Source organism: Coturnix japonica, chromosome 16 (assembly GCF_054131305.1).
Source record: "Coturnix japonica strain WE chromosome 16, WE-NBRP24, whole genome shotgun sequence".
NCBI lineage: Eukaryota > Metazoa > Chordata > Aves > Galliformes > Phasianidae > Coturnix > Coturnix japonica.
In genome coordinates, this window is record NC_140678.1 from 3,364,910 (window position 1) to 3,391,252 (window position 26,343).

Genomic DNA, 26,343 nt, shown 5'->3' on the forward strand with positions numbered 1-26,343 from the left:
AAAATATGGCAGTATTCATCAATCGGGAGAGATTCTGTCAGTGTTGGTTTTGTGTGATTCCGGTTTCAAAAATCCAGGCCCCTTCTACAGCACAACACGCGGTACCTTTCCCTGAGGGAATTAACACAGTCTCTCTCTCTCATTTCAGATAAAGGAACAATCAAACTGAAGGTGAGTGTCAGTTGCCTTGAGGTGTTTTTAATCAGAACATGAGGGACTTGCCTTCAGCCACAGCAGACATTGATCTCTATGGCACGGATAGAGGGTCCCATTCTGGAGGCTCTGCAGGAGGATGGATGATAGAGAACCCAACCAAGTCCATTCCATCAGAATCCAGCTGCCAAGTACTTCCACCTCTAAAGAAAACCCACAACTGAATCTGTGGCTCTGTGCTGTTTTACAGAAGCAGCAGCCCCTATTGCTATGTCAAGGCTGTATGTGGCTCCTGCCAGGAACTGATTGCATCTGAATGAATCTTTTCTATGCAGTGCCATAAGGAAACAAATCTGACTGCTTCTGCAGTAGCTGCAGGGATTTGGGAACAGGCCTGGGATGTTGCTGTGGCACAGCACAGTGTGTCTGCATCCTACCAGAAAGAGTTTGATACTTATTTATCCTCTCCTTTACTGGACTTAGATACAAATATGTAAAGACCTTCTATTCATCACACTGCAAGAAGACGTAATATACATAGATGTAATGGTAAACATCAGCAATGGTACCGAATGCTGTGGGCTTCTTTATCCAAAGCATACAACTTGCTATGAAATCTGTAGCATCACAGCTGATTTTGGTCCTGTCAGTATTGTTTTAGCCTCAAATTATGACCTGCAATTATAACATTTATATTACCTGAGTTGGTTTGTGGGTTTTTTGTTTTTTTTTTTTGTGTTTTTTTTTTAAACTTTTTAATCTACTGTCATTCAAATAGTCTTTTATTTCTCTGAGCAACTGGTTGTGAATGTGTCAGCGTACAATTCTTTTCCCATCAGTTGAGCCACCCATGTCATTCAGAACATGGCTATTTCCCCCTGCAGCCCCATTGGGTTGTTATTTCCCCATTTAATGTATGTCCTCCAGTGAAAGCTGCGCGTGGGATCGGATATTGCTTTACTTGAATGATGAGGAAAAGGCAGAAGAGAATTTCCTGCCATGTTCTTAGCATGACTTTGCCTCCTTTGAAGTTTTTACATAGTAAAATACCCAGCATGATCTTCTTTTTATTGCTAGCACACAGTTGCAGTGCATTGCAACAGGTGACTGATCTTGGCTCACTCCAGAGCCCTGTACTTCATGGCAATGACTGCATTCCTAATGTCATGGGGAAGCTCTAGAGCTTTTCTCCTCTAACCCAATGATGTCCTTGTTTTCTAGGTGCCTTCAGGGCTTCGTGGACAGGGACATCTGAAAGTGTGGGGCAACCGCCACGTGACAGAGGAGGGCTACATCTTTCACAATTACACCACAGTAACTATTGATAGCAAAGGATCATCAGTTTTCATCCAAACTGATAAGCCTGTCTATAAACCCAAACAAAAAGGTAATGTGGCCTCGGAGAACTTATCAGGTGCTGGGGCTGCTGTCAAGCAATGCTTCTTGAGATGGAATCCTCTGTTCAGTGCCAGCTGTGATGAACAGTACGTTTCCTTTCCTTCTTTCAGTGCTGATAAATCTGTTCACGGTTACCTCGGACCTGAGGCCATTCAATGACAGGGTAAGGGGAGCTGGTTTATTTCTCACTAGAGTTGTGTTATTTCAAGCTGAAATTCTTGGCCACCTGGATTTTGTTCTGATGGCCTCTGATTCAGGAATGGAGTTGAATTCCTTTGTCTATTTTGGCTTCTCAAGAGATCTGCTGCTTGTTTGCAGTTCTGTTGTTTTAATTTGGTCTCATTGCTGTTGAGGTGCTGTGAAGTTCAACATAACTGTACTGCAGCAATCATGGGAAGGATTTTCTTACAGATTTATGCTCTGTTCAGATTTTTCACAGATACACAAAGCGTTGCCTTTCCACTCAGGTGCCTGAATGAAACTCTTGTTTCTGAGGCCAGCCTTTGTCCCTTTGTGTGCCATACCTTGTTCAGCACTGGGCCAGGAAGCAGAATGTAGTCTTGTTTCATTACACCCTTTCATTCTTGTTTTTTTTCCCTTTCAGATTGAAGCCTATGTAGTGGTGAGTATCTGCTGATCATTCAGCATGTGTACTGTAGAGGCACAAGGTTGCCATAGCCCTGAGAGGAACAAGTCTAACTTCCCAGTCCATGATGGCCATTCCCAACTCTAACCTACACCATTGTCTGTATTCCTGTGTCTCTAACACATCTTTGTGGTGGTTTTGTTTTGCTTTGTTTTCTTAATCACCATCAAGCATTCTTGTTTTCTACTTCGATTTCAGAAACTCATTCCCATTTTTTTTTAATTTTTATTTTTTGCCTGAGAAGAGCTGGTTAGATTCTCTGGGGTTTATAAATGTAACAGTCCCACTCAATTTCTCCCTTCTTTTCAATGCAGACACAATCCTATCCTTCATCTGGCTGGGCTGGTATAGCAGGGCCAATCTCATCTCTGCACCCACACATTATGATAGTGGAAAATAGAAATTCATGGCAAGGAAAGGGTGCTCCTGTCTTCTTCCTTATGAGGTGAATGAGAGGTTCCTTCTGTGTCTAGTCTTTTTTAAGCCATATGTTTTCTTTTGCTGTCAGCGAGTAGAAGAATTCCCTCTCTTCCTTTGTTTGCATTCTGTCACAGATTTAATGCTGACAAAAACAGCAGGATTAATTTCATCTGGCTTTGCCATCTAAAAAATTGCCTTGTTGGTTGTACTGTTCCCTCTATAAATTGAAAGAAAGCACCTTCAGAAGTCTGCTCATCCCATCCAGAATAGGTGACTTATGATAGGTGGAAGATCTGCCCCCTGACCGTGCTTGTTTTGTGCACTGGCCGCAGAGAGTCCCTAAATGTGCACTGAATTTTAGAAGGCAAATACCCCCCCAGTAAAAATAACTTGAGGAATCTTTGGACAAAAGCTAAATCACATTTGAGCCTTCAGTGAAGCACGTGTCTGTTTACGTACATGTTTTGTTTTGTAAACTAAAGTGGTTGTATTAATGATGCTTACTTTCACTGTGATGTTTCTCATTCCCAAACCTCTGTGCAGGATCCTCGGGGGTCTCGTATGATAGAGTGGAGCAATTTAAAGCCATTTTGTTGCGGTAAGTTCAAGATTATTGTAGCTCAGTGTGTTATTTACCTTTGCTGGATGTCACTCACTTCTATTTGTGCTTAATTGTCTACAGTAAGCCCATACGAAGGGTTAATGAGTGACAGAGAGTTCACAGCACATGGCTTTCTTTCTCAGGCATGGTGAATATGAGCTTTCCTTTGTCTGATCAGCCTGTGTTTGGAGAGTGGCTCATCTTTGCTGAAATGCAGGGGCACACATACAACAAATCCTTCGAAGTTCAGAAATATGGTAAGTTATCCAGATTGCCTTGACTGCAACCCAAGCATATTTTGAGGAACAAATCACAGTAAGAGGTTTTTACCAAAGAAAACACCTGAGAAATAACGTACACTTCATCAGGAAATGATGGTGGTTGGACTGGATGATATTGTAGGTCTTTTCCAACCTTGGTTTTCTATGAAATGGAGCATCATATTGTGCAATCCATTTGTGTAATTGGTTTTTCTCAGAGATGCTTTCAGTCTGTCATTGCTTACCTTCCTTTCTCAGAGCCCTCCTTGTAGTTCTGAGCTGTGTTTGCCCCTTGGTCTCAGAGTTCCCCTGTATGATGAAAGCCAGCACGCCACCCATGGTTGCTGACCCAATCACACAAGCTCTTGTAGACCCTGACAGCTGCTAATATTGCACCTTCATTCCTGCTATGTTGTGAAGCAAGTTGTCCTCTTTGCATTATACCTAAGAAGGAAAATTTGGACTCAAATCCTGGAACATCGATTCCTCAGAAAGAAGTAAAGCTCTAAGGGTGTACTGATAAGGTCTTGTTGAGGTCATCTTGGTTTGCTCTTCTTATTGATTCCTTCTCTGCTCAGTGATGTTCTACCCCTGTAGTGTTAGTGATGCTGCCCTCATCTGATCACAAGTAGTGAGCTTGTCAGGGCTGTGTATGTTATTGCTGGAATCTGGACAGTAGGATCTCCTTGAAAAAGACTGTTGTCGTTTCCTTTTGTTGTAGTATTACCAAAGTTTGAGTTGCTGATTGACCCACCTCGCTACATTCGTGACCTTACAATGTGTGAAAAAGGAACCGTCCATGCCAGGTAGGAGACAACTGCAATTAAAGCTTAATTACCGTAGGTTGTAGTGCACACATAGGATGGTGCAGTCACTGCAGCTCAGATCTCATCTGCTGAAGACTTTTCAGCTGATTTCTGGTGTAAGAGCCTTCCTAAAACATGATAAAAATGATAGGTTGGAAAACCTTCTGTGGTATTTTTGTTGTTTTCTAGGTGTGCGAGTCACATGGTGCTAGCCTTGATATACTCAGGGAAACAGAAAATAGCTGGAAGTTATTCATTATCTTCTTTCCATTTCAGATATACATTTGGAAAACCAGTGACAGGAAAGTTAATTGTCAATATGACTATAAATGGTGTAGGGTATTACAGGCATGAAGTGGGACACCCTGTCCTCAAGACCACCCAGGTGAGGGAGACCATTGAGTCAGCTGCAATAAAATGCCTCATCTGTATTCTTTGAAGTTAATACTATAGCTCTAATTTGTGTTACTGATGGGAGCTTAGGAAATAAATGGGTATAGCACAGTGAATACGTACGTTTTACATGTTTTTACAATATATGCTGTAATTTGGGGGAAGGAGAATTTGTTGGTATATTATTAATTGTGTTTTAGAGCATGTGGGGCTGAGGGAGAACGTGAGAGTGACAGAGCTGGTCCAGACTATGGACAAGGGAGGAAAGCTAAACCAACTAATTCTTGCTTTCCTTCCTCCTCCCCCCAGCCTCCATTAGTTCCCCCTCCCCCCACTCCAAATCCTTTAAAAATACTGCTGCAAATTCCTGTTGAATGCCCTACGCTTTAGATTTGGCTTCTGGATGCTTTTTGAACGTGTATGCAAACTTGTGTTTCCATTCCCTGATGCACTTGGTAGATTGATGGCTCTGCTGTTTTCGATGTGTGTGTGAAAGACATGATGCCTGCTGATGTCCCGGAGCATTTTCGAGGCACAGTCAATATCTGGGCCACAGTGATCAGCTCTGATGGGAGCAAACAGGTCACGTTTGATGACTCAACGCCTGTTCAGAAACAGCTGATTGATATCAAGTACTCCAAGGATACCAGGAAACAATTCAAACCCGGGCTGCCTTACAAAGGAAAGGTAAGGTTGAAAATAACCTACATGTAGTTGATGCAAAATTATACAGGCTTGGTTTAAAATATGACATCATATTCCAGTGTGCTTTTCCCACCTGAGGTTTCTGTCATTGACCACAGTTGCAAGCAAAGTGAAACATGTTCTATACATGAACTATTGTGTAGGTAGAAGTCACTTACCCCGATGGAAGTCCAGCTGACAGAGTCGCTATCCGGATTAAAGCTGAACTCACTCCGAAGGACAATGTTTACACAAGTGAATTGGTGTCAAGAAATGGCCTCGTGGAGTTTGAAATCCCTTCCATTCCTACAGCTGCCCAATATGTCTGGCTGGAGGTGGGTGAAAGCTCTTTATGGGATTAGTGGGCTTTAATGTAACTAATCTTGTCAAACCTGCACTTGTGAGTCTTTACTACAAACAGGAAATTAATGCCTTTTACCTTTGACTTATTGATTTAAGTGCAGCAAACACTTCCCTTTTTCTTATTGCTAATGGAACTGATGTTTATAGCCATTATATGAAAAGGTACTTCTCCAAATACAGTTTAACATAGCAATAATGGTCAAATATTTTGATAATACTTTTGCTATATAAAGACAGCAGTAGAGGTGAGCAGCTAGGTAATATAAAATAGGAGATGGCGATGAAATGTGACTTTTTATGCATGAATAACATTCAGATATCACTTTTGTTAAGACCAAAGTGACAGCAATTGATGGAAGACCATCTGGGGATCAGTACCTGCCAAACTACCTGTCCATCAGTAGCTGGTACTCGCCCAGCAAATGTCACATCCAGCTCCAGGCACCAGATAAACCTTTCCAGGTATGTTGGCTTCATGCTCCATTATGGCAACAGCTGCATTTCTTGGCTTTGTTCACTTTGCTCTAATTAAATATTTCCAGCCACTTCTATTTCCTGGGGTGCTGGACTGTTGTTGCTTCCACTACAAAGACTGAAGTAGCCATGAAGCAGCTCTATTATTAATATGTTATTTCTCTAAAACTCTCAGTTCAAATCCCAGCTACGTTTGTTCAGTCTTTGGGTTCTCAAACATAATCTTGTTTTCTTACTTAGTTTTGTAGGAGCTTCTCTAATAGTATATTCTTCTGTGTAGAAGTTGTGATGACTTTTTGTTTAATGTGAAAGATCTAATTTAGCCATAATTTCTAATGCATGTTGTTTGGGATTTGCTCTGTGCCAAGGAAGATGCACGTCCCTGAGGGACTGCACATTGCTCCGTAAAAAGCATTGTGGAATGTGGCAATACTTACACACAGTTCTCTGTTATCAGCAGAGCTGTCAGGTTGATTTCAGTCTCACGGTATCTACATAAGAGCATTTTTTATCATTGCATTTCATGGTAGTTTAATGGGTAATTAATCTTCTGCAAGTTTCCTGAGGTATGGAAAGGAGATTATACGCTACTAATCTGAACACATTGTTCTTATTATAACCTGATTAGAACTAATTCTTCTGTGGGAAAGCTGGGAGTTGGATGACCAGCTGATGTGGGAACTGTTTCCCTGCTTTGCCAACTCTTACTGGGTGTTCCAATTAGCTACGTTCATTTTTTAATGGATTGTTTCATCATTTCCACTGGGGAATTCTTAATACTTCAAATATGTAATGTCACGAGGTACTTCTTGGACTCTGTGGCATTCTGATTGTATTTAACCATTGCTAGTTACTTGTATTCAAGTCCTTGCCTTCTTGGCTTATGCTCTTAGTGCTGAAGAGAGATGTTTTTCAAAATGCTATTGAAATTATCAGTTCTGTTCAGTCTTAGGTGGGCGTTGTTATGCTTTAAATGGTAGGAGGATCAGGAGTGGCGTTTGGTGAAGAAATCCTGCATAACATAAGTTTTCATAATCCAGAATCAAGAAGCTTGTGTTTTTCTGGAGGAAAGCTGGCTGTGTATTACTCAAGCTTTAATCATTCCTACTAACCTGACAGAATGCTCTCTCAGTCAGTAGCAGCTTGTCAATATGTGGGTGATTTTTCTATCTCCTGGGTACTCAGTACTAAGTAGGTAGCTCTGGGTATGGGGCTTCAGTGCAGTAAGGCACTGTGCTGCTCTGATGCCCTTTGCAGGCAGCAGATGCCTTTACCCAGGAGAAAAAGGAGCTTGCTTCCTTGTTTGTTTGTATGTTTGACAGCTCCTTGAGTTCCTGACTCAGATTAATAGAAAGGCTTGTGTAATTTGAAAGCATTTTCCCTCAGAAATATTCCTAGTTATGTCAAGTTGAGTTTGTTATTTGTATTAGCATTTGTCATGTGAAAGTAATCACTATATATGATCTCAGTTAAACAGCAAAGACGATCAAACACATCTCTTCCCACCCCCATCACATCTTTCTGTGTTGGGCTCAACCACTGAAGGGATGTCTAAAATTCAACCAATTCTGACAGGCTGCTCTGTGCCAAAAGGCTTAACTTTCAAGATTCCAGAGATTCCTTTATTGTTTTCATTAATGCATGCAACCCCCTGGCCATTCTCTTGCTAGATCTGCAGGCTGAACACAGAAGAGCTGAACACAGAACCCTTTTTACTGTGAAGGAAGTCAGTCAATGCAACAGCATGCATTTCTTAGAAGGGTAGCATCTCTTTTGGTCTGAAACCCAAATAGATTGCTGTATTTTCTAAATGAAAAGCATGCCTTGTAAAAGACCAGATCTTTTGCTTTTCCATCTCTGAGTGCAGGTAGGAGAGGAGGCTTGGATTGCAGTGAAGTCCACGTGTCCTTGCAACTTCACTCTACATTATGAAGTGGCATCGCGAGGTAACATTGTCCTTTCAGGGCTGCAGCCCAGCAACATTACTCAGCAGAGGAGCAAAAGAGCCACGATTCCCTTTGAGAAGAATGTGGATGTCACTCATTTCCCAGGAGCAGGTAGTTAGTGTCAGAAACATGAGCTCTATCCTATTTTCAGGAAAAAAATGCACTGTTCTACAAACCTTAAGCATGCATTTTTGAATTGGATACCCATTAATAAGAGGCGTAGAGTAACAGTGCAAGGAAAGTAGGGATAACTGGCTTGATAACTTCACCATCTATTTCCTTGGTCTTATGTTATTAAAAACACTGGATTCTCTATCCATCTTTTCCATCTGTTCATGTTATAAATACAAACTGCCTATCATCTTGCACAAGACAGAGGGGAGGGGGAGGAAGGGGAAAGATGTAGGGACCAAAAAGAGCTCATGCAGCAGGAACAAGGGAAGAATGCAGATCCTTGGTGGGGAGTTCTGTGCCTTGCAGCATTTGGAAAGGGTGGGAGGAGGGTGACTTTATGAATAACCCTGTCATTTCTACCACTTGTATTTTAGCACCTACTGATATCCCTGCAGCAGAGGTTGAAGTCTGCATGACCTTCTTCCGTTTCTCAGTGTCTCACAACATGGCTCCCTTGGGCCGTCTTCTGGTCTATTATGTCAGGGAGAACGGAGAAGGGGTCACAGACAGCCTGCAGTTCTCTGTGAAGTCCACCTTTGAGAATCAGGTATTGGCAGCGCCGCTAATGGAGAGGAGAGGGCGGCATCTCATTGCTTCTGGTTTTCTTCTGCTGTACGCAAGCTGAGATGATGAGTTTAATGTTAAATTCGCAGGTTGCAGTGACTCTTTCAGCAAATGAGACCAGACCAGGTGACGTTGTGAACATCAAGGTCAGAGCTGCAAAGTCAAGCTGTGTTTGCATTGCCACTGTGGATAAGAGCGTCTACTTGCTGAAAACAGGTTTTCAGCTGACAGCCAGTCAGGTAAAATGAGGCTTAAGGCACTGATATCTTTCTCTCTTAATGCCAGTGTCTGCACTTTGCCTTGAGTGAGCAGCCCTTCTGTTCCTTGTACCATACAAGGTTCCTTGTACTATACCATCCTTCTTCCCTTGTACCATACAGGTTTTCAAAGAGCTTGCAGAGTACGATGTATCCGATGCCTTTGGAGCTCTGAAGGAGGAAGGGCACTTCTGGTGGCCAGGCATGTCCTCACGTCGACGCCGTCGATCTTCCGTCTTTCCCTGGCACTGGGACGTCACCAAGGATGCTCGCTTCGCCTTTACAGTAGGAAGCATCGGCCTCAGTTCTCTCTGGAGTGTTTTGTTGCTGGATGTTTGTTCTTTATGTGGGCTTCCCATGCTGACCACTCTTAGAGATAGAGTGGGACAGAGAAACAACGTTATGTGTTTAATCTTTTAGGCTCTTTCCATTTTTAATCCATGTAGCTGCTAATAACAATAATGATCCTTGCTTCCTCTAGTTTCTGTGTCTTTCCTCTCCTTTTGTCCTTTTTGCATGTTTAGCTAAATTGATTTATTGTATTGTCTTAAAACCTACAATCTCCCACATATTCTCCATCTCTTAATCACGAGCTCAACTCCTTGTTTAATACTCTCTGCTGCAGGAGTCATTGCTTCTTCTCCACTCCCTGATCTGTTGGGGTTTTTGTTCTGATGTGGCTTTTTTTCCCCTCTTACTAAGAGGCAGAAACTGTTGGGAATAGAGCCACATGTTTATAGCTGGTGTGTGCACATTGATGTGTACCTGATTTATAACAGTTGAGTGTGTATGTGCAAGAAAACAAAGCCTGTGCTCCCTTTGGCGTCTGGGAGCTGCTGTCTCTTATGAATAAGTGCATTTAGGGGACAGAACTGGCAGACAGAGCAAATTCTGTGCTCTTCCTGTGAAGCTGTGCAGGCAGTTTCCATTTTGCTTGGCATTTCTGATGGAGCAGAGCTGGGGATGTCTGACGTGAGATGCCTGCTGACTGCAGCAGAACACACTGGAAACTTTTAGGAAGGGTAAAAAGCTGTAATGTAATATTGCAGGGGGAAAATATGTGGGATAATTTTTCACCTGTAGTTACCTGACAGTCAGACACACACCCAACAGCGTCAGGTATTGCTGAAATGCATTTTTTCAAGCAAACAAGAGCTTTCTCATAAAAACTTTTGCCTATAAAGTGCCTCAATATTTTCACGTGAATGGTTGTTTTAATTTTCCATAAAGTCTTGAAAAAAATCCTCATGTTTTAATTGAACTTTACCCCATAAATGTCAGAATATGATTGGAGGGATACTACTCAGAGAAGTTCTTATTGGTACATGCTTTATTATTTCTTTTTTTTCTTTTTTTCCTTCATTTTTATTACCTAAGGAAACCGGCTTGGTTGTAATGACAGATACAGTCAGCTTAAACCACAGGCAGAATGGAGGCATGTACACAGATGAGGCTGTCCCAGCTTTTCAGCCTCACACTGGGACGTTGGTGGCTACGATGCGTTCTAAGGTGGCACAGAGGTAACTTTTGTTTATTCTCCAATTATCCAATTATTTGTCTCCATTGAGACTAAGTGATGTTAGGAAACAACGTTCAGTGGTCTCCATGGATTCAACAAAGATCACAACTGACAGCACTTGATTTTTGGTGAAATTCTGTGTTTCCTGTGAGCGTTTGCTGCTTGTCAGTGTGTGCGTGCTAGCCTTGGTTTCGCAGAGATGCTCCTTACTCAGGTGGTGGTCAAAATAGAGAACGTGAGGGACTTCATGAGGAAAAGGCCATGAAGTGCAGCAACTAATGCTGCAAAGTGAGGATGTGCCTTCCCTTTCTATTTCGAACCAACTGATGGTTTCATTTTAAGCGGGGTGAGTTTTGGAGATTGGATAAAGATCAAAAGGCAATGAAACATCTTGGCCAGAAAATCAGAGCAAATCATGAAAACATTAGAGATCAAGGTAACTGCAAGTGGGAGAAAGAGAGGGGAATGTAAAGCAGTGGTTGCAGCAATTGATTATAGTAAGGCCCTATGATGACTTTGTGGGTACTGTACTGTGAATTTTGCCTTTGGTTTTACTTGGTGAAAGAATTTGGACTCTTTTATTTTTTATTTATTTATTTTTTTAAAGTCTATTTATACATCTGGACTGTTTAATGTGTGCACACCATGAGTTGGGAAGGCTGTGGGATTTGTGCTGTAAATTATGCACCCATTCACTTTGATGTGATTCTGTGCTAATAAGAGTTGGGTTTCATCACCTGATCTGCATTGGGCTGACAGCAGCAACTTAACCAACTGATGTCCAAACTACCTGCTGGAAAGAGTTTATTGCTAAAGGATTATTTCTTGTTCTAGCAGAGCTGAGAAGAGAAAAAGAACCTTCTTTCCAGAAACGTGGATATGGCACTGCCTCAACGTCAGGTAATGAAGGGAAATTCCTGTATTAATACCCAGCGGATTGTGTCCTATTCAAGCAACGTTCTTTAAAGCATACTGAAGCCACAGTGTTGTTTTGCTTTTTATTGTTTATCAGTAATCTTTCTTCATAACAACAATCCATAAATGTCACCTTCAGCTGGTACATGTGCTGGTGCTGTTTTCCTCATCTGTTCTAGCATCAGTTGCAGTGCTGTGGTGATTAAATTGTTTCAGAGTGATGTTTACATGGAGGTGGAGGCAGAATGGTGCTCCTGTGAGTGCTGCTCATGCACCACTGAGTATTCTGAGTATTCTGTACCAACTGTTCTCCAAATTACACTGAGTCCTTCCTTTCTCTTTCATCTCCTTCTAATCTTAATTTATTACCCTATAAATCTTGGGTTTCCACAACTGGAATTAAAACGAATAACAGATAATGATCTTTACTAGAAATGACACATCTAGGATCATTAGAAGCAATCGTTGAAAAACTTCTACAGGTCTGCAAGTAAACTTCACACTCAATAAGCGTTTGTAAATTAAATTTGACAAGAACTTGCAGCAAGTGTATTCAAATCTGCTCAATTGAGCATGAAATATGCTTTGTAGAAATACACAAAGAATTCCAGAAGTGCCTCTTTGGGCCTCAGCAAGCTGGGGTAGTTAATTATGAGTAGGAGAGCGTGGAAGAAGTAGTTGCATTTTTCTCTACTTCATTTCATTGGAAACAACTGACAACTGAGCAGAGCATTGCTTGCTTTCCCCTCCTTTGAACACAAGACTTCTTTTTTTTTTCTTTTTTTTTTTTTTTCCCTTTTACCATTTATGATTATAATTATTCAATCATCAAAAAAAAAGAAAGAAAAAAAGAAACAAAAGCCTCACGTCGACTTCCCAAACCAATACTAACAGTCCTTAGAGCCTGGCTGGAAGGTCGAATGGCTGGAAATGTGTGTGTGCTTTGGCCCCCCGCCCAGAAGAGTAAGTGCCCTCATGTGTGAAAATAATGTTAATGCTGATTATGGGCTGAAATCCCAGTGGAAGGAACATCAACTGCAACAAATTGTCTGGTTAAACAGGCTGGAGTGCTGCCAGCCCTGGAGGTAGGATGCCCTTCTGCTTATTCTTCAAGGCTGAAGTTTCTTGCAAGGTTTGACAACTGAGCTCCAGGTAGTGACGACCTAAATAATAGAAAAATGCATCATTTCCTTAGTTACAATACCAGTCCAAGGAGCAGTACATGATATTCACTAACTGTCTATTGACTAACATTTGTAATAGTACCTTGGGCTTGCTGAAAAGTACAAAGACTTGCTTGAGGTGGTGGTAGTTGACACCTCACTGGTACCCAGCATTTGAGTAGACTTCTGGGCTAAAAAGCAGCAAAGACACAACTCTTCAGTTTGTTCTGGATGTGAATCAATAGGGATTGCAGCACTGGACAGCAGTGTGTTATGCTGTGAAGCTTATACTGAAGAACTTGCTTTCTTGCTTTCCATGCCAACGAAGATGGATGTTGCTTCAAAAGATGATGAAGCCAGCAGCAAGTGTATTGAGCTCAGAGGAATAAATAAGGACTTGAGAGAAAACAGGCTTGGGGTGTGCTCATAACTGCACCAATCATCCTGCCAGCTGAGCCATGAAATGGCTTTTGTTCTTGCTTTAGTTTTCTGTTCCAGGCAATAACAGAGCTCCTTTGCAGGAGGGAAATTGCGATGTCTGTGGAACAAAATTGATTTTTTTATTATTGCGAAGCATGGAGGAATATAACAGCTTATGATATCCTATTGTGGTACGCACAGTAAAGCTGAATAGTCAGAATATAAATCTTTGGTAATTAGTATTAAAGCTCTCTTGGAGAAAATGGTGGTTTGGGATGTTTTCTGAGCAAGGCATTCTAAAAGGCAACCAACCAAAATGTTCCAGATCAAAACACGCTCCCATGCACAGGCCATTGCTGAACCTTATGTCTGGGGAAGTTCTTCTTTGGTTTTACATTCAAGTGCAGTCTCTAATGTGGCAGCGTACAGAAAAGCAGTGGATTCCAACAAAAACTGCTTGTATTTCATTATATCAAATATGGTGAGTAATACAGCTTATTGCTGGACTGTTTTTAGCTAGGATTCTGTTGTGGATTTTTTTTCAGTGCAGACGTTTCCCTGTGAGGAAACAGTCCCTCTAGTGAGGGTGCAAATATTTGTATGGCTTTTAATCCAGTAACCGTTTGTATTACTGTGCTCTGCAGAAGCCACTGGTTGCTGTTCTCCTTATAAATGCTCATAGTTATCCAATATCTTGACACTTAGCAGAAAGAAATTGAGTCCTTTATAAGCTGCTGCTGCTGAGCAGGTACTGATGCGATGCTGTACACTCAGATATGGAGGGAAATAACTAAAGTGTTTGGCTCTATGTGATTTAGCATCATTCATATGCATTTCATTAAGCCAATTAACCCATTTTCCTCCTTGTTCTCCTTGGCAGTAATACATCAGGAGAAGCAGAACTGCATGTGGAAGTGCCAGATTCCATCACTACGTGGATAACCGAAGCTGTGGGTCTATCTGAGGAGAAGGGGTTGGGCATTGCCAGTCAAACGGAGCTGAAGACCTTTAAGCCTTTCTTCATCGATTTCACATTGCCATACCACGTCATCCGGGGAGAACAGACCAAAATCCCATTGACTGTCTACAATTACTTAACTGTCTGCGTAGAGGTAACAGCCCTCTTCGTTCCTGTTGCTAAGTCAGTAAATTGTGGGTTATGATCAACCTTCTCTGAGATGTAGACAGTGTATAAGGATAACAGAATGATAAGCTCAGTCTGAGTGCTTTGAAGATAGAAGTATTGCTTTTTCAGTGCTAATAAAAATCACTGCTTTGTGTACTTTTAACTTGAAATAACTGTACTGGTTTTGTGATGCTTCAGAAATCCAGATATTGAGAAATGTAGGGAAGACAATGAGAAATGGAGGAATCTCCTCCATGGTCATAAAGCTGCTGACTGAAAGCAGTTTGATTTGAAAGAACTTCTTGCAAGGAATATTTGCTCTGTAGATATTTTCTTCTCCGGTGCTTTACCTGCTTGGTTCTTGTGGTATCGTTCTAAACAGCAGGTGAAGAAATCCATGATAAATGATGAACAACCGATGAAATCCATGATAAATGACCTTCATTCATCTTCACAGGTACACGTGAAGATTTCTGTTCCGAAAGGCATAAAGTTTGTTGGGCATCCTGGGAAGCACCATCTGACAAGAAAGAAGTGCGTTGCCCCCGGGGAAGCTAAACCCACCTCTATTGTTTTGTCCTTCAGCGAGCTTGGACTGAGCAACATCACTGGTAGTACAGAGATAAAAACCAGCTTGTTCCTTCAAGGAGTTTCACAAATGTTTCTTCTTCCTCTTTCAGAAGAAATGTTTTCTTCCCCCAGCGCCCCAAAGTAGAACCAGTATTTCATTTGCTGCCAGCTTTGCTTTCTAGTCTCATTTGTTTCTTACAAATTGATTCTGTAACTGCAATGCACTGTAGGGTCCTTCTGAGCAAACTTCAGCAGATTCCCAGGTCATTAATTTGCCTGTTGTGTGATATGTCGCTGTGTATGGTTGTGACCTATTACATCTTCCTGAAGAGATCAGGGTGAATTTTTAAGTAAGAGAATAGCATCAAATTATTTACATCTTCTAAGAAAGTAATTGTCAATAGTGAAAACTGTGCAGCACAGGGAACTGGGAAGGAGTTCCTGTATTGCCCTGCAACTGTCAAGGTATTGCCCAATTCTGGATGTGACCATCCAGATATTTAAGTAAAGAAGGCAACATAAAAGGTGTAATTACAAAGCATTTGATGAGTTGTTAGTCAACTGCATCTAGTTAGTTCAGATAAATGCCTTGAATTTCTGTAGTTCAGGGAATCTATCTTGAAATCTCTGCTGCTTTTCCCTTCTGTTTCTTAGCAAAAGCTTTTGCTTATGGTGGAACTAATTGCTGTCAGAATGGGATGCAGACCTCAAAGAATGGCAAGCACTCAGAAGACAGTTATGTGGACAAAAGAACCCCAGTTGGAGTGGATTATGTTCGCAGTAGTGTTGTTATTGAGGTAGGAAAAATACCCCCAATGTGTGTTTGGGCAAATCATGGAAGTCTTTAGGTAATATATGCGAGTAGATCTGTGAAAACTGTCAGATTTATCACATCTTAAAATAATTGGGAATAATCAGTGTTTGTGGTACAAGAAGGGCCAATTTGGTTCTGAGTTTGTGCTGGTGAATTTCAATACTGCTCAGAGAAAAAAAAGGATAGAAATTGCACTGGGTTTGGTTGCTCTGTCAGTCTAAGAAATGTGCTGTAATGTGGGGCTCACTGGTGGTGGTTGGTGTATCTGTAGCTAGCAGCATATGGTGCAATACTATTTCTCTAAAGGATGTAAAACACTGTACAGCATCAGAATATTGCTTGTGTTTTGTAAGTAAAGCTGAATAGCTGTCAGTGCTAATCCAAGCTCTATAATATTACAAATGGATTTCTGTCTTTATATAGCCAGAGGGACTGTCAAGAGAGTACACCTATAGTGTGTTCTTCTGCCCAAATGGTAAGCTCATGATTTCAGTGAGGTAATACCAAGTTTGTTTGATTGAGTTATAAATAGAAAGATGTGGCTTCATCCCATGGGAGCAGGGAGAGGAATCTTTGTTTTTGTGTCTGATTTATGAGTTATGTTGTGTAGGAAGAGCTTTCTGAATAGAGCCCTTCTTACCTGGCTGGCTAATTACAAATTTGCTCTAACTGCCCAAGGAACTTCTGGAAATGGCAATTAAATTCCTCTACTTCATGAAACAGTTCGAGTATTCAGCACTGTGGACAGAAACTGTGCTTGTAGTATATTTTCAGCAGATGTTTTAAAGTTCAGTTCTGGAATCAGTGTGTTCTTTCTACTGGAGGTTTGGATAGCTCAAACAGAGCTCCACAGGCTAACAGAGATGCTTTTGACTGCTCGATTAGAAAGATCTCTTGCTTGCTTCACAAGGAGTCTACCTAAGCAGTTGCAATTGTAGGATCTTCTATATTGAAAGGGAGTAGGAGATGGGAAGAAACATCAACATACATTTTATAGTTTAAGAGAATTAAGAGAAGGGGGGTGGGAAGGAATGCATGCTTAGGATAGGTTTGTTTGTTTAAATTTTAGCAGTTGGCTGTGCATTAGATTGGGGGATTCTTTTAATGTGCGAGGTGAACTCTAATGCATAAACATCCCGTTATTTTTCTGACTAGAGAAAATTCACATTTCTACACCTAACAAATATGAGTACCAATACATGCAGAAGCCTGCCCAGATGACACACTTCGACATTGCAGTGAAGGCACACAATGATGCTCATGTGGCACTGTCCTCTGGTCCCCACGACATGGCGGAGATGACAGAGATTGTTATTGGTGGACATCAAAATACTAAAACGTGGATTTCCATCAGCAAAATGGGTGAGCCAGTGGTCAGCAGAGACACAGCTGGTATCCTGTCCTGGGATGAATTCCGCAGCTTCTGGATCAGCTGGAAAAATGGGATTATCCAGGTGCTGAATTTCTCTGTGTAAAATAGTCTGTGGGATCCCTTGCTCCAAATCTGCTTAAAGAATCATATATGTGTCGGAGTTTCATTAGTTATGTTGCTGCCTTCTTCCATTTGATTTTCCTATGTGAAGTCTCAATCAGGCTGTTTCTGAATGCATTTGCTTACCACATTATGCCCTCAGGACCTTTAGTCTTCAATGTTCTCAATGCTAAGTCTGCTGAAAGATTGGACTAGGTGATCTTGTAGGTCCTTTCCAACCTTGTGATTCTATGACTCTATGGCTTGGAGGTCAAGTCTATGTAGTTCTCATCAAACTTTCCTGTATTTTTTTTTTTTTTTTTGTGAGTGGGAAAGAGAAAGATACTGGTCCACTTACAGTATTCTCTGATGCACACATAGGTTACTGCATCCGAGGACACAGAACAGGCTGATTTCACATGGATGGTTTCTTGGAACTGCATGACTTCTTGTTCCTTTCAGGTTGGCCATGGTACTCGGGTGCTAAATGAATCTATTATTGTGGAGTGGACAGTCCCCAAGCAGTTCGAGGTGAAGTACATTGGCTTTTCCACAGGCTGGGGGTCAATAGGAGAGTTTAAAATTTGGAGGAAAGAAGAGACTGATGAAAATCACAATGAAGCATTTACTCTTGGAGTTCCCCACAACATAATTCCAGGATCAGAAAGAGCTACAGCTTCAATAATAGGTATCAATTGTGAGGAGGTATCCTTGGGTGTTAATGATCAAATACAAGGAGATACTTCCATCTGTTACTTGCTTCTGACCAGTATTTGAGTAATATGGACAGGATAAAGTAACCACAGGCAGTTTAAAAAGATAAATGCTGCATAATTATTAGTCACTTGAACCATGTTTGAGATGATGGTAGTTAAAGCAGATACTCTCTAAGGACTTAGCAGGTGAACTGTCTACTATAATTGGTGGTATTCATTTCATTGTTGTCGTAATCATATATTGTACTAGCTGCATTCTAAACTAGTCAATTAGTCACAGATAATCAAGCTCTGATATTTCTTTATTCCAGCCAAAGCTTGAAGAGATAAGGCTGAACATTTTAAGGACTTCCCGTTTATTCTATAATTTAACTGTGTAGCCAGTAGAAATTAGTGTAGTGTTTTAATTCTTGTTAATCATAAGGCATAAAAAGAAGCAGAGCATAATTCCTCGGTTTTGAACCTATCACTTCTTCTTTAACCAGGAGATGTGATGGGTCCCACACTAAACAACTTGGACAATCTTCTGCGATTACCGTTTGGATGTGGAGAGCAGAACATGATCCACTTTGCTCCTAATGTTTTTGTCCTGAAATATCTGCAGAAAACCAAGCAACTCAGTCAAGAGGTGGAAAGTGAAGCTACTGATTACCTTGTTCAAGGTAAGCCATTAGACTTACAGTTTTCAGAAGGAGAAAAGGCTTGCAAGACAGAGGAGGGTTTTGTTCTTACTAATGGAGAGCATCCCAAGTGATGAAGAGTCATCATTTTTTGCAGGACAGTCTGTCAGGTTAATAGATTTTGACGGCAAGATGTTTTCCCCTGATACATAGCCTGTATTTCCCTTTGGTTACTCCTCATTTATATACTTGTTTGTAGGTTTCCTTCTTTCTAGCATACATACACTTGGGTAACATTTCTGTGTCTACAAATCTCAGGAAGTGATAGAAATCTAACTGTAGTCAATCTATATATTAAGTTCTTTTTTGCCTTCTTCCTAAATTATCTTTCAAGACCTTTAATCACAACATCAGAACTCTTCTCTGAACTTTCTACAGTTTATCAGTGTTTCCTTGGTAACAGCGTGCACGGAGTTAAGTTAGCGTGCAGAGCAGTTGTTCTAGAGGCCTATAATAAAGGTGCTTTTCTGTCCTTGTCAGCGGCCTGTCCTTTCCCTCTAAGCAGCTCATAGCAATCTGCCTTTTCATAGCTGTTTTTCTCAGTGTTTGTTTGGGAAGAGCCACTTGCAAATTCATTTGTAACTAAATACAATTCTCAGGTGCAAAAAGAACTTGGAGATGATTAGCGAAAACAAGAATGACCCAACGAGACAGCTATCTCTTGTATGAGTCAGATAATAGCCATGTCATGAAATCAGAGGTGACAGGGTTAGGCAGTTCTCCTATGAAAATATAAACATAAAATGTAATCTGTAATTTATTTATTGTCTTCAGCAGCAAAAGGCTGGAGCTGCTCCCTCCAGCTGTTTCCTTTGTGATTTGTTGTGTTTGCTGATAGTAGTAATAGAAAGGGAATTTTTTTTAATAGCCTGAATCATTTTTTCTCCTTTTTATTATCATTTGGTTCTGTTTCTTTTCATGAATCTGCAAACTTTCCAGGTTTTTGGCTCCAACCACTGCCTGTTAATTAGCCCTTACAGAAGAAATCCTCAAGAGGTTTAAACCTCTGTGCTTATTGGAGCCCCGTCAAGTCCAAAGTTGAGATGAGAAGTCTCTTTTCTCACTCTGGAGGTCTTTTGTGACTCACCAAGCCAGAATTTTTTTTAATATACAGCATTTCAGAAACTTAACGTTCTACTTGCTGTCGATAGATGCATTGCTTAGCAAGAGATTAAGGGCTGGAGAAATAATGGTTCATTCATTTGTCTCCCAGAGCGTGTGTAGTCTTACAGATGTTTGCCTGCACAGATTCCTGAATGCGCTGCTCTGTCAAATGCAGCAGAATAAGAAGTTGCCTCGGGCAGCAGAATCCTTTACAGTAGTGCCAGATGGTCCGAATCTTCATTCATTTCAAATGCTTGCTTTGCTCTGTGTGAGGATTTTGGACTCCTACAATTCTTTCTCAACTTGCAGGCTACCAGCGCCAGCTGACCTACAAGAGGCAGGATGGCTCATACAGCGCGTTTGGCGAGAGGGATTCCTCAGGGAGCATGTGGTGAGCTGCTATTTAAAGTGGGGTTAGGAAACTCAGTGTTTGCTAAATGGGAGAACATGCCACTGGCAAAGAAAAAAGAGTCGTTTTCCAACTTCCATCGTGGTGTCACACAGTATGGAACAGAAATAATATTCTGTGACTATAGGCTTACTGTTGAAGTGCTGCTGGATGCTTGTACTACGTGAGTAGGTGTGCTGTAATGACTTCAACACTCACTGGAAGTTTGGATGGTCTCATCTGCCGCTGTGTCTGGGCTTTAGGTGCTGGTGTTGTGGTTTAGGGTCATGTTTGCTCTACAGGAATTGGAGTAGCAATGTCTGAGGCACTTTGGGCACCTAATTCCACCAGGAGAAATGGGGCTTCACCTGAAGCATGTACAGAAAGCTTGCTGTCTCTGGAAGCAGTGGAGATTTCTGCCAGGGTAGAAAACAAACTGAACAATGTCATCTTTAAGTGCTTTGTATCCCCTTGCAGGTGAAATGGAATGGTATGGATTTGTGCCCTGAGAATGGGAAGTACAGGGTCTTCCAGAGTGAAACGTAGTGAGAATCAGAAATTGTGATCCTGGAGGATAAGCTTGTCTCAGTAATGCCCTCCTTAAGGAACCGTAGCCCTCCTTAAGGCGCTGTGTTTCATCAGTGCAGCAACTCACATCTCATAGATCCTTGACTCCATTTGTTAGTTTATGCTGCCATTTGGCTTCTCCATCTACTCTCATTTTGCTTTAAGCTAATTCTCTTTGTGAACTCATCAGAGGGGAAATACCACTCCTACGATGCCGTTGCCTTGCTGTTTTTAAGATAGTGAACTTTTATCTCAGATCTGGCATCTCCCATTCCCCCATGTAAAACATGGTGACACAGAATTACTTAACACTTGAAAAATCCCTTGCCAAGCAGCATGCTTTCTACCCTCCCATTCCTCAGGGCCTTATAAAACGAATGATTCAATCTCCCAGAGCTGGCCAGAGTTTGCTCTAGTTGCGTGTCAGAGGTTTAGAATTCCAAACCCACTTCTGTTGCTTTCTTAAATCTTAATTCTGTATGAAGTCTAACAGAACCTTAGATTAAAATAGTGGCTCTGGATTTTTATTTATTTATTTATTTTCTCATGTAAGACAGTAACAGAATTGGATAACTTCTTCTTCTTTCTCCTTTGCAAATATCTGTAAAGGCAGCAGCTTTTAACTTTAAGCTTTTAATAACTTGAGCATCAGTGGAAGGTAATTGAAGCTCCTAAAAAGAGTAATTGAATTTCAGTGTCATAACTAAAACAGACGTATCTTCCAGTCACGCTTTTCAGTGTAATTTGTTGACCCTTAACCCCGCTCTTGTTCAGAAGATGGAGCAGTTTTAGAGCCTTCATGTGCCATGCTTTATCTAAACAACATTCAGCATTTTCCCCACGAGATTTTCAAAGTTTGTGCTTTTTTGTTTTATTTATTGTTTTCTCTTTATATATACGTGACATTGGAGTAGTTTGGTCACTGAGGATGGGGATTTGTTTTTACAGGCTGACAGCATTTGTCCTCAAGTCCTTTGCACAGTCTCGGGGCTTTATTTTCATTGACCCAAAAGAACTCACAGCTGCAAAGGAGTGGATCATTCAGCATCAGAAGGAAGATGGCTCTTTTCCTGCTATGGGCAGGATTCTAAATAAGGACATTCAGGTAAAGACTAAAAGCAACCAGTAAGTGTATTTTTAAAGATATTTCCAAAGCAGGAATGGATGAATTTTCCTTATGCCTGGTATGAATAGCAGTCATAGTGTGGTCCTAGGCTATTGCTTGGGAATGGAAGCTACAGCATTGAGCTGGGATCCTTACTTCCACTCTTGCTTATTCAGCATTTTTTCCTTTTGTTTTTTTATCTTGGTGACTTTGTTTTCTTTGCCCCCAGGGTGGAATCCATGGTAAGATCTCCCTGACAGCTTATGTGGTTGCAGCTCTTTTGGAAACAGGTGTAACTTCTGAGGTAAAACTGAGAGCAGCTCTTGTGTTCTGTGTGTCCTAGAAATCCTCATTCTTTCCTTTAGCTTGATTATGTTGTTTTCTGAGGTTCTCCACTCATTAGAATGATAGCATTCAGGTAACCGAGGCTGTTTGGAAGCCTTGAGTGGAGGAAAAATAAAAGTCCTGAAGTGCTCACAGAGTAATTTTCTGCCTCCCTGACAGCACTGTCCTCCTCTGAGAAGTGATGAGATGCTCTCCCTGTGCGTAGGACAGCCCCAGCACTTTTATTTGCTGGAAGTGCAGTTTCTGTAGGGCTAATAGCTTTCCTAGAGGAGATTTGCAAGTGTTGCTAATGATCTTAGCTAGGAAATGAGGAGGGGAAGGTTAGTGCCACAGGGAAATCAAAGGAAACCAAATTACATCAAGTCCAATTAAATTGTTTCTATAAATTATCAGAGCTACATTCCTGCATGGTGAGGTCATTGAGGGATTTAATAAAACATGTTTGTTGGCTGCAGGGACCCCTGGGAACCTTGGCCTTTATTATCCTCTGGCGCCTGCTAGACGCACCAGAGTGTCAGGAACGCCATCAGACGTACAGCAAAGAGCTCTCTGCTGCTCTGTTCATCCACTGCCCTGCAGCAACATGGCATCTATTTTCAGCTTTAAGGAGAATAAAGTCATCTTGGAATTAGTCTAGATCTGTGCTATGCTATTTGCTCCTGTTGTTCAGTGTGTGATGTGTGTCTTTTCTTAAGGAAAGTGTTGGTGTCATTCTACGCAGAGAATTCTACGTGTGTTTCCTCCTTGTTTTTTAATGGGCACAAAGTTCTGAGAAATGCATTGATTCCAACTCTGTCCACTGGTGGGAAGGAGTGAAGGAATTCCTTTTTCTGCTTTACTTTTGCATGTAGATCCTGCTTTACCTGTTTTGCTGTTAATATCTTAACCCCTGATAGTCCATGAGTTTTCTCACTGCTTTCCAACTCTTTCCCATCCCACTGCAGGGGTGTGAGCAGGTCACTGTGCTGTGCTTTGCTGCCTGCTGGGGTTAACAGGGCTAGAGGGGCTGGTAACGTGTGGGCTCTTTCCCCCAAATACAGGAAGAGAGATCTGCTGTTGACAAAGCAAAACACTTCTTAGAGTCCAACTTGCACTCAGCAGAAGACCCTTATACCACTGCCTTGACTGCATATGCCCTGACGCTGCTGCACAGTCCTGCTGCTGCTGTGGCACTGAGGAAAATGAACAGCATGGCAATCACACAAGGTACTGTGTACCTGGGGCCAGCGTGGCAAGTTCTTAACTTGGCAACCCCATTACAGCAATAAACAAACAGGCCTTGCAGCTCAAATGGGGTGTTTGAGCTGCTGGAGAGGATAGAGCCTGTGGGACAAGGTGATCCTCACAGCACAGTTTGACACTGTAAGGAAAGAGTTTTCTGGTTTCATTTTTGGAGAGGGCTGAGTGCCTTATTTCTGTGCCTGCAACTGATGCTGAACGAAGGCAAGTGCACTGGAAACCCTGCAGTAACTTTCTGGTCAGTATGTCAGAGCTTGTCTGGTAACACATCATGTCTCCTAATGGTGTATATTGATCTAATAATCAAGAATGATCTCATTTGTCACACTGAACCAGAACAGAGCAGGTGCCAAAGGAATGCTTCTCTAAATGGAGTGGCAGTGCAGTTCCAGGCACTGACCTGCTGAGTTGGTGCAATAATAGTGTTTGATTCTTCCCATACATGCAGTCTGAGCTGCAGTCCTGCTATAATATCACACATCTTCCTCTGTCCTGTTGTTCTAGATGGCTTTACGCACTGGAGCTTGACGGGAAGTCTTGTAACTGATGAAGATACCTTCATGGGATTTAACGATGGTCTCTCTCAATCAGGTACCTGTATGGCAAAAGCAAAAATGAGGGGATGTGCTGCAGTAGGGGGCCAATGACAACACAGTTTACTTTATACACTTCAGGTTTTCCCACATCTCTGCGCCCTCACAGAATCCATTGGCATTTGTGGAGACACAATAGTTTTGGTCCCCAGAGAAATCTCATTTAACAAGATGCTCTGAATATGTCAGTGTCTGTTGTTTATCTTTGTATTTTCGCATTGACATAAGGATTGTGTCCCCAGCTTCTATCGGCAGTCACTGTCAGTTCAGTGCTGATTTCTCAACAGTTGACCAACTTGATTCTCTCTCCTAGATGGTAGTTTGATTTATTTCCTCTCCTCCCTCACTTCTCTTTTAGTAGTTTCTGCAGAAGTGGAAATGACATCTTATGCCCTTCTGACATACACGCTCCTAGGAGATGTGGCTTCTGCACTCCCTGTGGTTAAATGGCTCTCACAGCAGAGAAATGCACTCGGAGGATTCTCTTCTACTCAGGTGGGCTGCCTTAAACAAAGGTAACTTTGGTGCATGCATAGTCAACTGCAGAAATTAATTGATTCAGATATGGTTAAGGTAGGATTTCTGTCTAGAGTCTAGAAGCTGTGTCCTGTTAAGAAAAGCTTTCTGTTGCTCTCGACTACTTCCTTCTGGAATCAGTAGTTTGAAAGGAACCTAGACTTTATCCTTACAGATGTCCTTGACAGCAAAAGCAAACAAAAGCTGAGATTTCTTTTGCAGTGTGAATCAATAAGGAAGACTCTGCTACCAAAAGCTGATGACTGTGCGACACAGTGCTTGCTTGCAAGCTTAGTCTGTGCTCTGTTCTTCACTATTCTTACCTCTCCCTCTTCTGATCCCTAGGACACATGCGTAGCCCTGCAGGCTCTGGCTGAGTATGCGATCCTTTCTTATGTTGGAGGAGTCAACCTTACCATTTCCTTGGCTTCTACTAATTTAGACTACCAGGAAACATTTGAACTTAATAAGATGAATAAAAAAGTCCTCCAGACTGCAGTGGTGAGTGGTTTAAGTGTTAACGTGGTCGATCTGAACTGGAATCTGAATGACAAATCAGCGAAGTTCAGTAATGGTAGTAAAAATAATCTTTAAAAAAGTGAACTGAACACTGAAATGTGGGATTTCCTGGGATTTCGTGGTTTGTTTTGATGTGAAGGGGGCAGAAATCAAAGGCATTTTTAACCAGAACTGTTGACTGATGTTTGTTTTGTGCTGCTACTTGTTTCTACCTTTGTTAATGCAGGTGACTGATGAGAATAAGCCATGGTCACCTCAGCTGTTTGGGGTCCTTTATAACTGGAAAGATCTCTTTCACAGAATCAAGCTAAAATTGATATTCACTTATATTCTGAATGCTACATCTTGTCTGTGTCTTAACTATGGGTTCTCTACAGATCCCCAGTATTCCTACGGGGCTGTTTGTGAGTGCCAAAGGCGAAGGCTGCTGTCTGATGCAGGTAAAGATGCTTCAGGGCTTCAGAAAGTATGTGAGCAGTGATCTCTAAGCTGACAATCTGTTTGCTGTACTTTTAATGCCAGATTGCTGCAAGGGAGGAGCTGCACTTTGAGTTTCTAAGTAGGTGTATAACATGGTGTTGCTTTAATCCATAGAAGCAAATGTGATTGTACCACGTGAACTTGTTTTAGTATAGCTTTACCTATACAAAACCAAGTTTTAAAGCTTCTCTGGCTTCTGTGCATGCCATTCTCTCTCTCTGAAGAGATATCCTCCTTATGCTGGTTTTTGGAGAATATTTGCAGATGCTACAAAATATGGGACTCTAATTAACTACCACAATCTTTTTCTTTCCCCTTTCTGCCACAGATTGATGTCACATACAACGTGCCAGATCCTATTGCCAAACCAGCATTCCAGCTCCTGGTTAACCTGAAGGAGCCAAAGTCAGAGCAGCATCTCCAAGCTCCAGTTCTGCTGCGCTCTCTCACTCCAGATGAGAATCGCTCTGAAACCTTTCACAGAGAGAGAGCAGTGGTGGATGATGATGACCCGGCTGCAGATCGGGATCATCAGGAGTACAAAGTGATTCTAGAGACATGCACGAGGTAGGAAATGTCAGCCTCCATCCCACCCTGCTTGTTCCTCAGAGGCAGCCCAGTGTTTTGATTAGCACATCTATTGCTCCTTCCATTGTAGGCTTTTCCACCAGTGAGAACTCTCTGCTGTCTAAAACTGTAAGGCAGTTGTACTGATGTGTTCATCAGTGCAGGGAAAATACTTCATTATTTTGACACATTTTATTGTTTTTAGCCTAGTTGAATTGTTCATCTCTTTTGTAACAATAACCACTGATAAGAGACTCAAACTCATCTTCCACAAGTTTGCCGAGTGCTTTGGTGCACATAACAATAGTACCACTTTCCCAGCCCATTTTCCCTTCTGCCTGAGCACTGCAGTTGATAGTGGGGAGGTAGGCTTACAGTTTTGTCAAT

General features: G+C 41.6%; 1 protein-coding gene across 7 annotated transcripts in view; it reads left to right on the forward strand.

Annotated features, from left to right (window-relative positions):
* CPAMD8 (C3 and PZP like alpha-2-macroglobulin domain containing 8) overlaps nucleotides 1-26,343 on the forward strand; it is a 40,486-nt gene that overhangs the window by 2,546 nt on the left and 11,597 nt on the right. The window contains exons 3-35 of one of the 7 annotated variants that reach the window (XM_015886180.2): nucleotides 149-171; nucleotides 1,375-1,540; nucleotides 1,662-1,714; nucleotides 2,156-2,173; nucleotides 3,161-3,215; nucleotides 3,362-3,475; nucleotides 4,200-4,284; nucleotides 4,561-4,669; nucleotides 5,137-5,364; nucleotides 5,526-5,696; nucleotides 6,058-6,186; nucleotides 8,066-8,255; nucleotides 8,693-8,865; nucleotides 8,972-9,121; nucleotides 9,263-9,424; nucleotides 10,517-10,659; nucleotides 11,493-11,558; nucleotides 14,037-14,268; nucleotides 14,740-14,893; nucleotides 15,507-15,649; nucleotides 16,090-16,141; nucleotides 16,822-17,120; nucleotides 17,600-17,825; nucleotides 18,339-18,515; nucleotides 19,947-20,028; nucleotides 21,541-21,697; nucleotides 21,927-22,001; nucleotides 23,083-23,248; nucleotides 23,786-23,872; nucleotides 24,233-24,369; nucleotides 24,736-24,891; nucleotides 25,287-25,349; nucleotides 25,718-25,956. In XM_015886180.2, the coding sequence (XP_015741666.2) occupies nucleotides 149-171; nucleotides 1,375-1,540; nucleotides 1,662-1,714; nucleotides 2,156-2,173; nucleotides 3,161-3,215; nucleotides 3,362-3,475; nucleotides 4,200-4,284; nucleotides 4,561-4,669; nucleotides 5,137-5,364; nucleotides 5,526-5,696; nucleotides 6,058-6,186; nucleotides 8,066-8,255; nucleotides 8,693-8,865; nucleotides 8,972-9,121; nucleotides 9,263-9,424; nucleotides 10,517-10,659; nucleotides 11,493-11,558; nucleotides 14,037-14,268; nucleotides 14,740-14,893; nucleotides 15,507-15,649; nucleotides 16,090-16,141; nucleotides 16,822-17,120; nucleotides 17,600-17,825; nucleotides 18,339-18,515; nucleotides 19,947-20,028; nucleotides 21,541-21,697; nucleotides 21,927-22,001; nucleotides 23,083-23,248; nucleotides 23,786-23,872; nucleotides 24,233-24,369; nucleotides 24,736-24,891; nucleotides 25,287-25,349; nucleotides 25,718-25,956 (4,480 nt within the window). Of the gene's footprint in view, nucleotides 1-148; nucleotides 172-1,374; nucleotides 1,541-1,661; nucleotides 1,715-2,155; nucleotides 2,174-2,511; nucleotides 2,643-3,160; nucleotides 3,216-3,361; nucleotides 3,476-4,199; nucleotides 4,285-4,560; nucleotides 4,670-5,136; nucleotides 5,365-5,525; nucleotides 5,697-6,057; nucleotides 6,187-8,065; nucleotides 8,256-8,692; nucleotides 8,866-8,971; nucleotides 9,122-9,262; nucleotides 9,425-10,516; nucleotides 10,660-11,492; nucleotides 11,559-14,036; nucleotides 14,269-14,739; nucleotides 14,894-15,506; nucleotides 15,650-16,089; nucleotides 16,142-16,821; nucleotides 17,121-17,599; nucleotides 17,826-18,338; nucleotides 18,516-19,946; nucleotides 20,029-21,540; nucleotides 21,698-21,926; nucleotides 22,002-23,082; nucleotides 23,249-23,785; nucleotides 23,873-24,232; nucleotides 24,370-24,735; nucleotides 24,892-25,286; nucleotides 25,350-25,717; nucleotides 25,957-26,343 lie in introns of those variants that run through there. The other 6 variants (XM_015886182.2, XM_015886181.2, XM_085517871.1 and 3 more) reach the window with 6 other exon arrangements.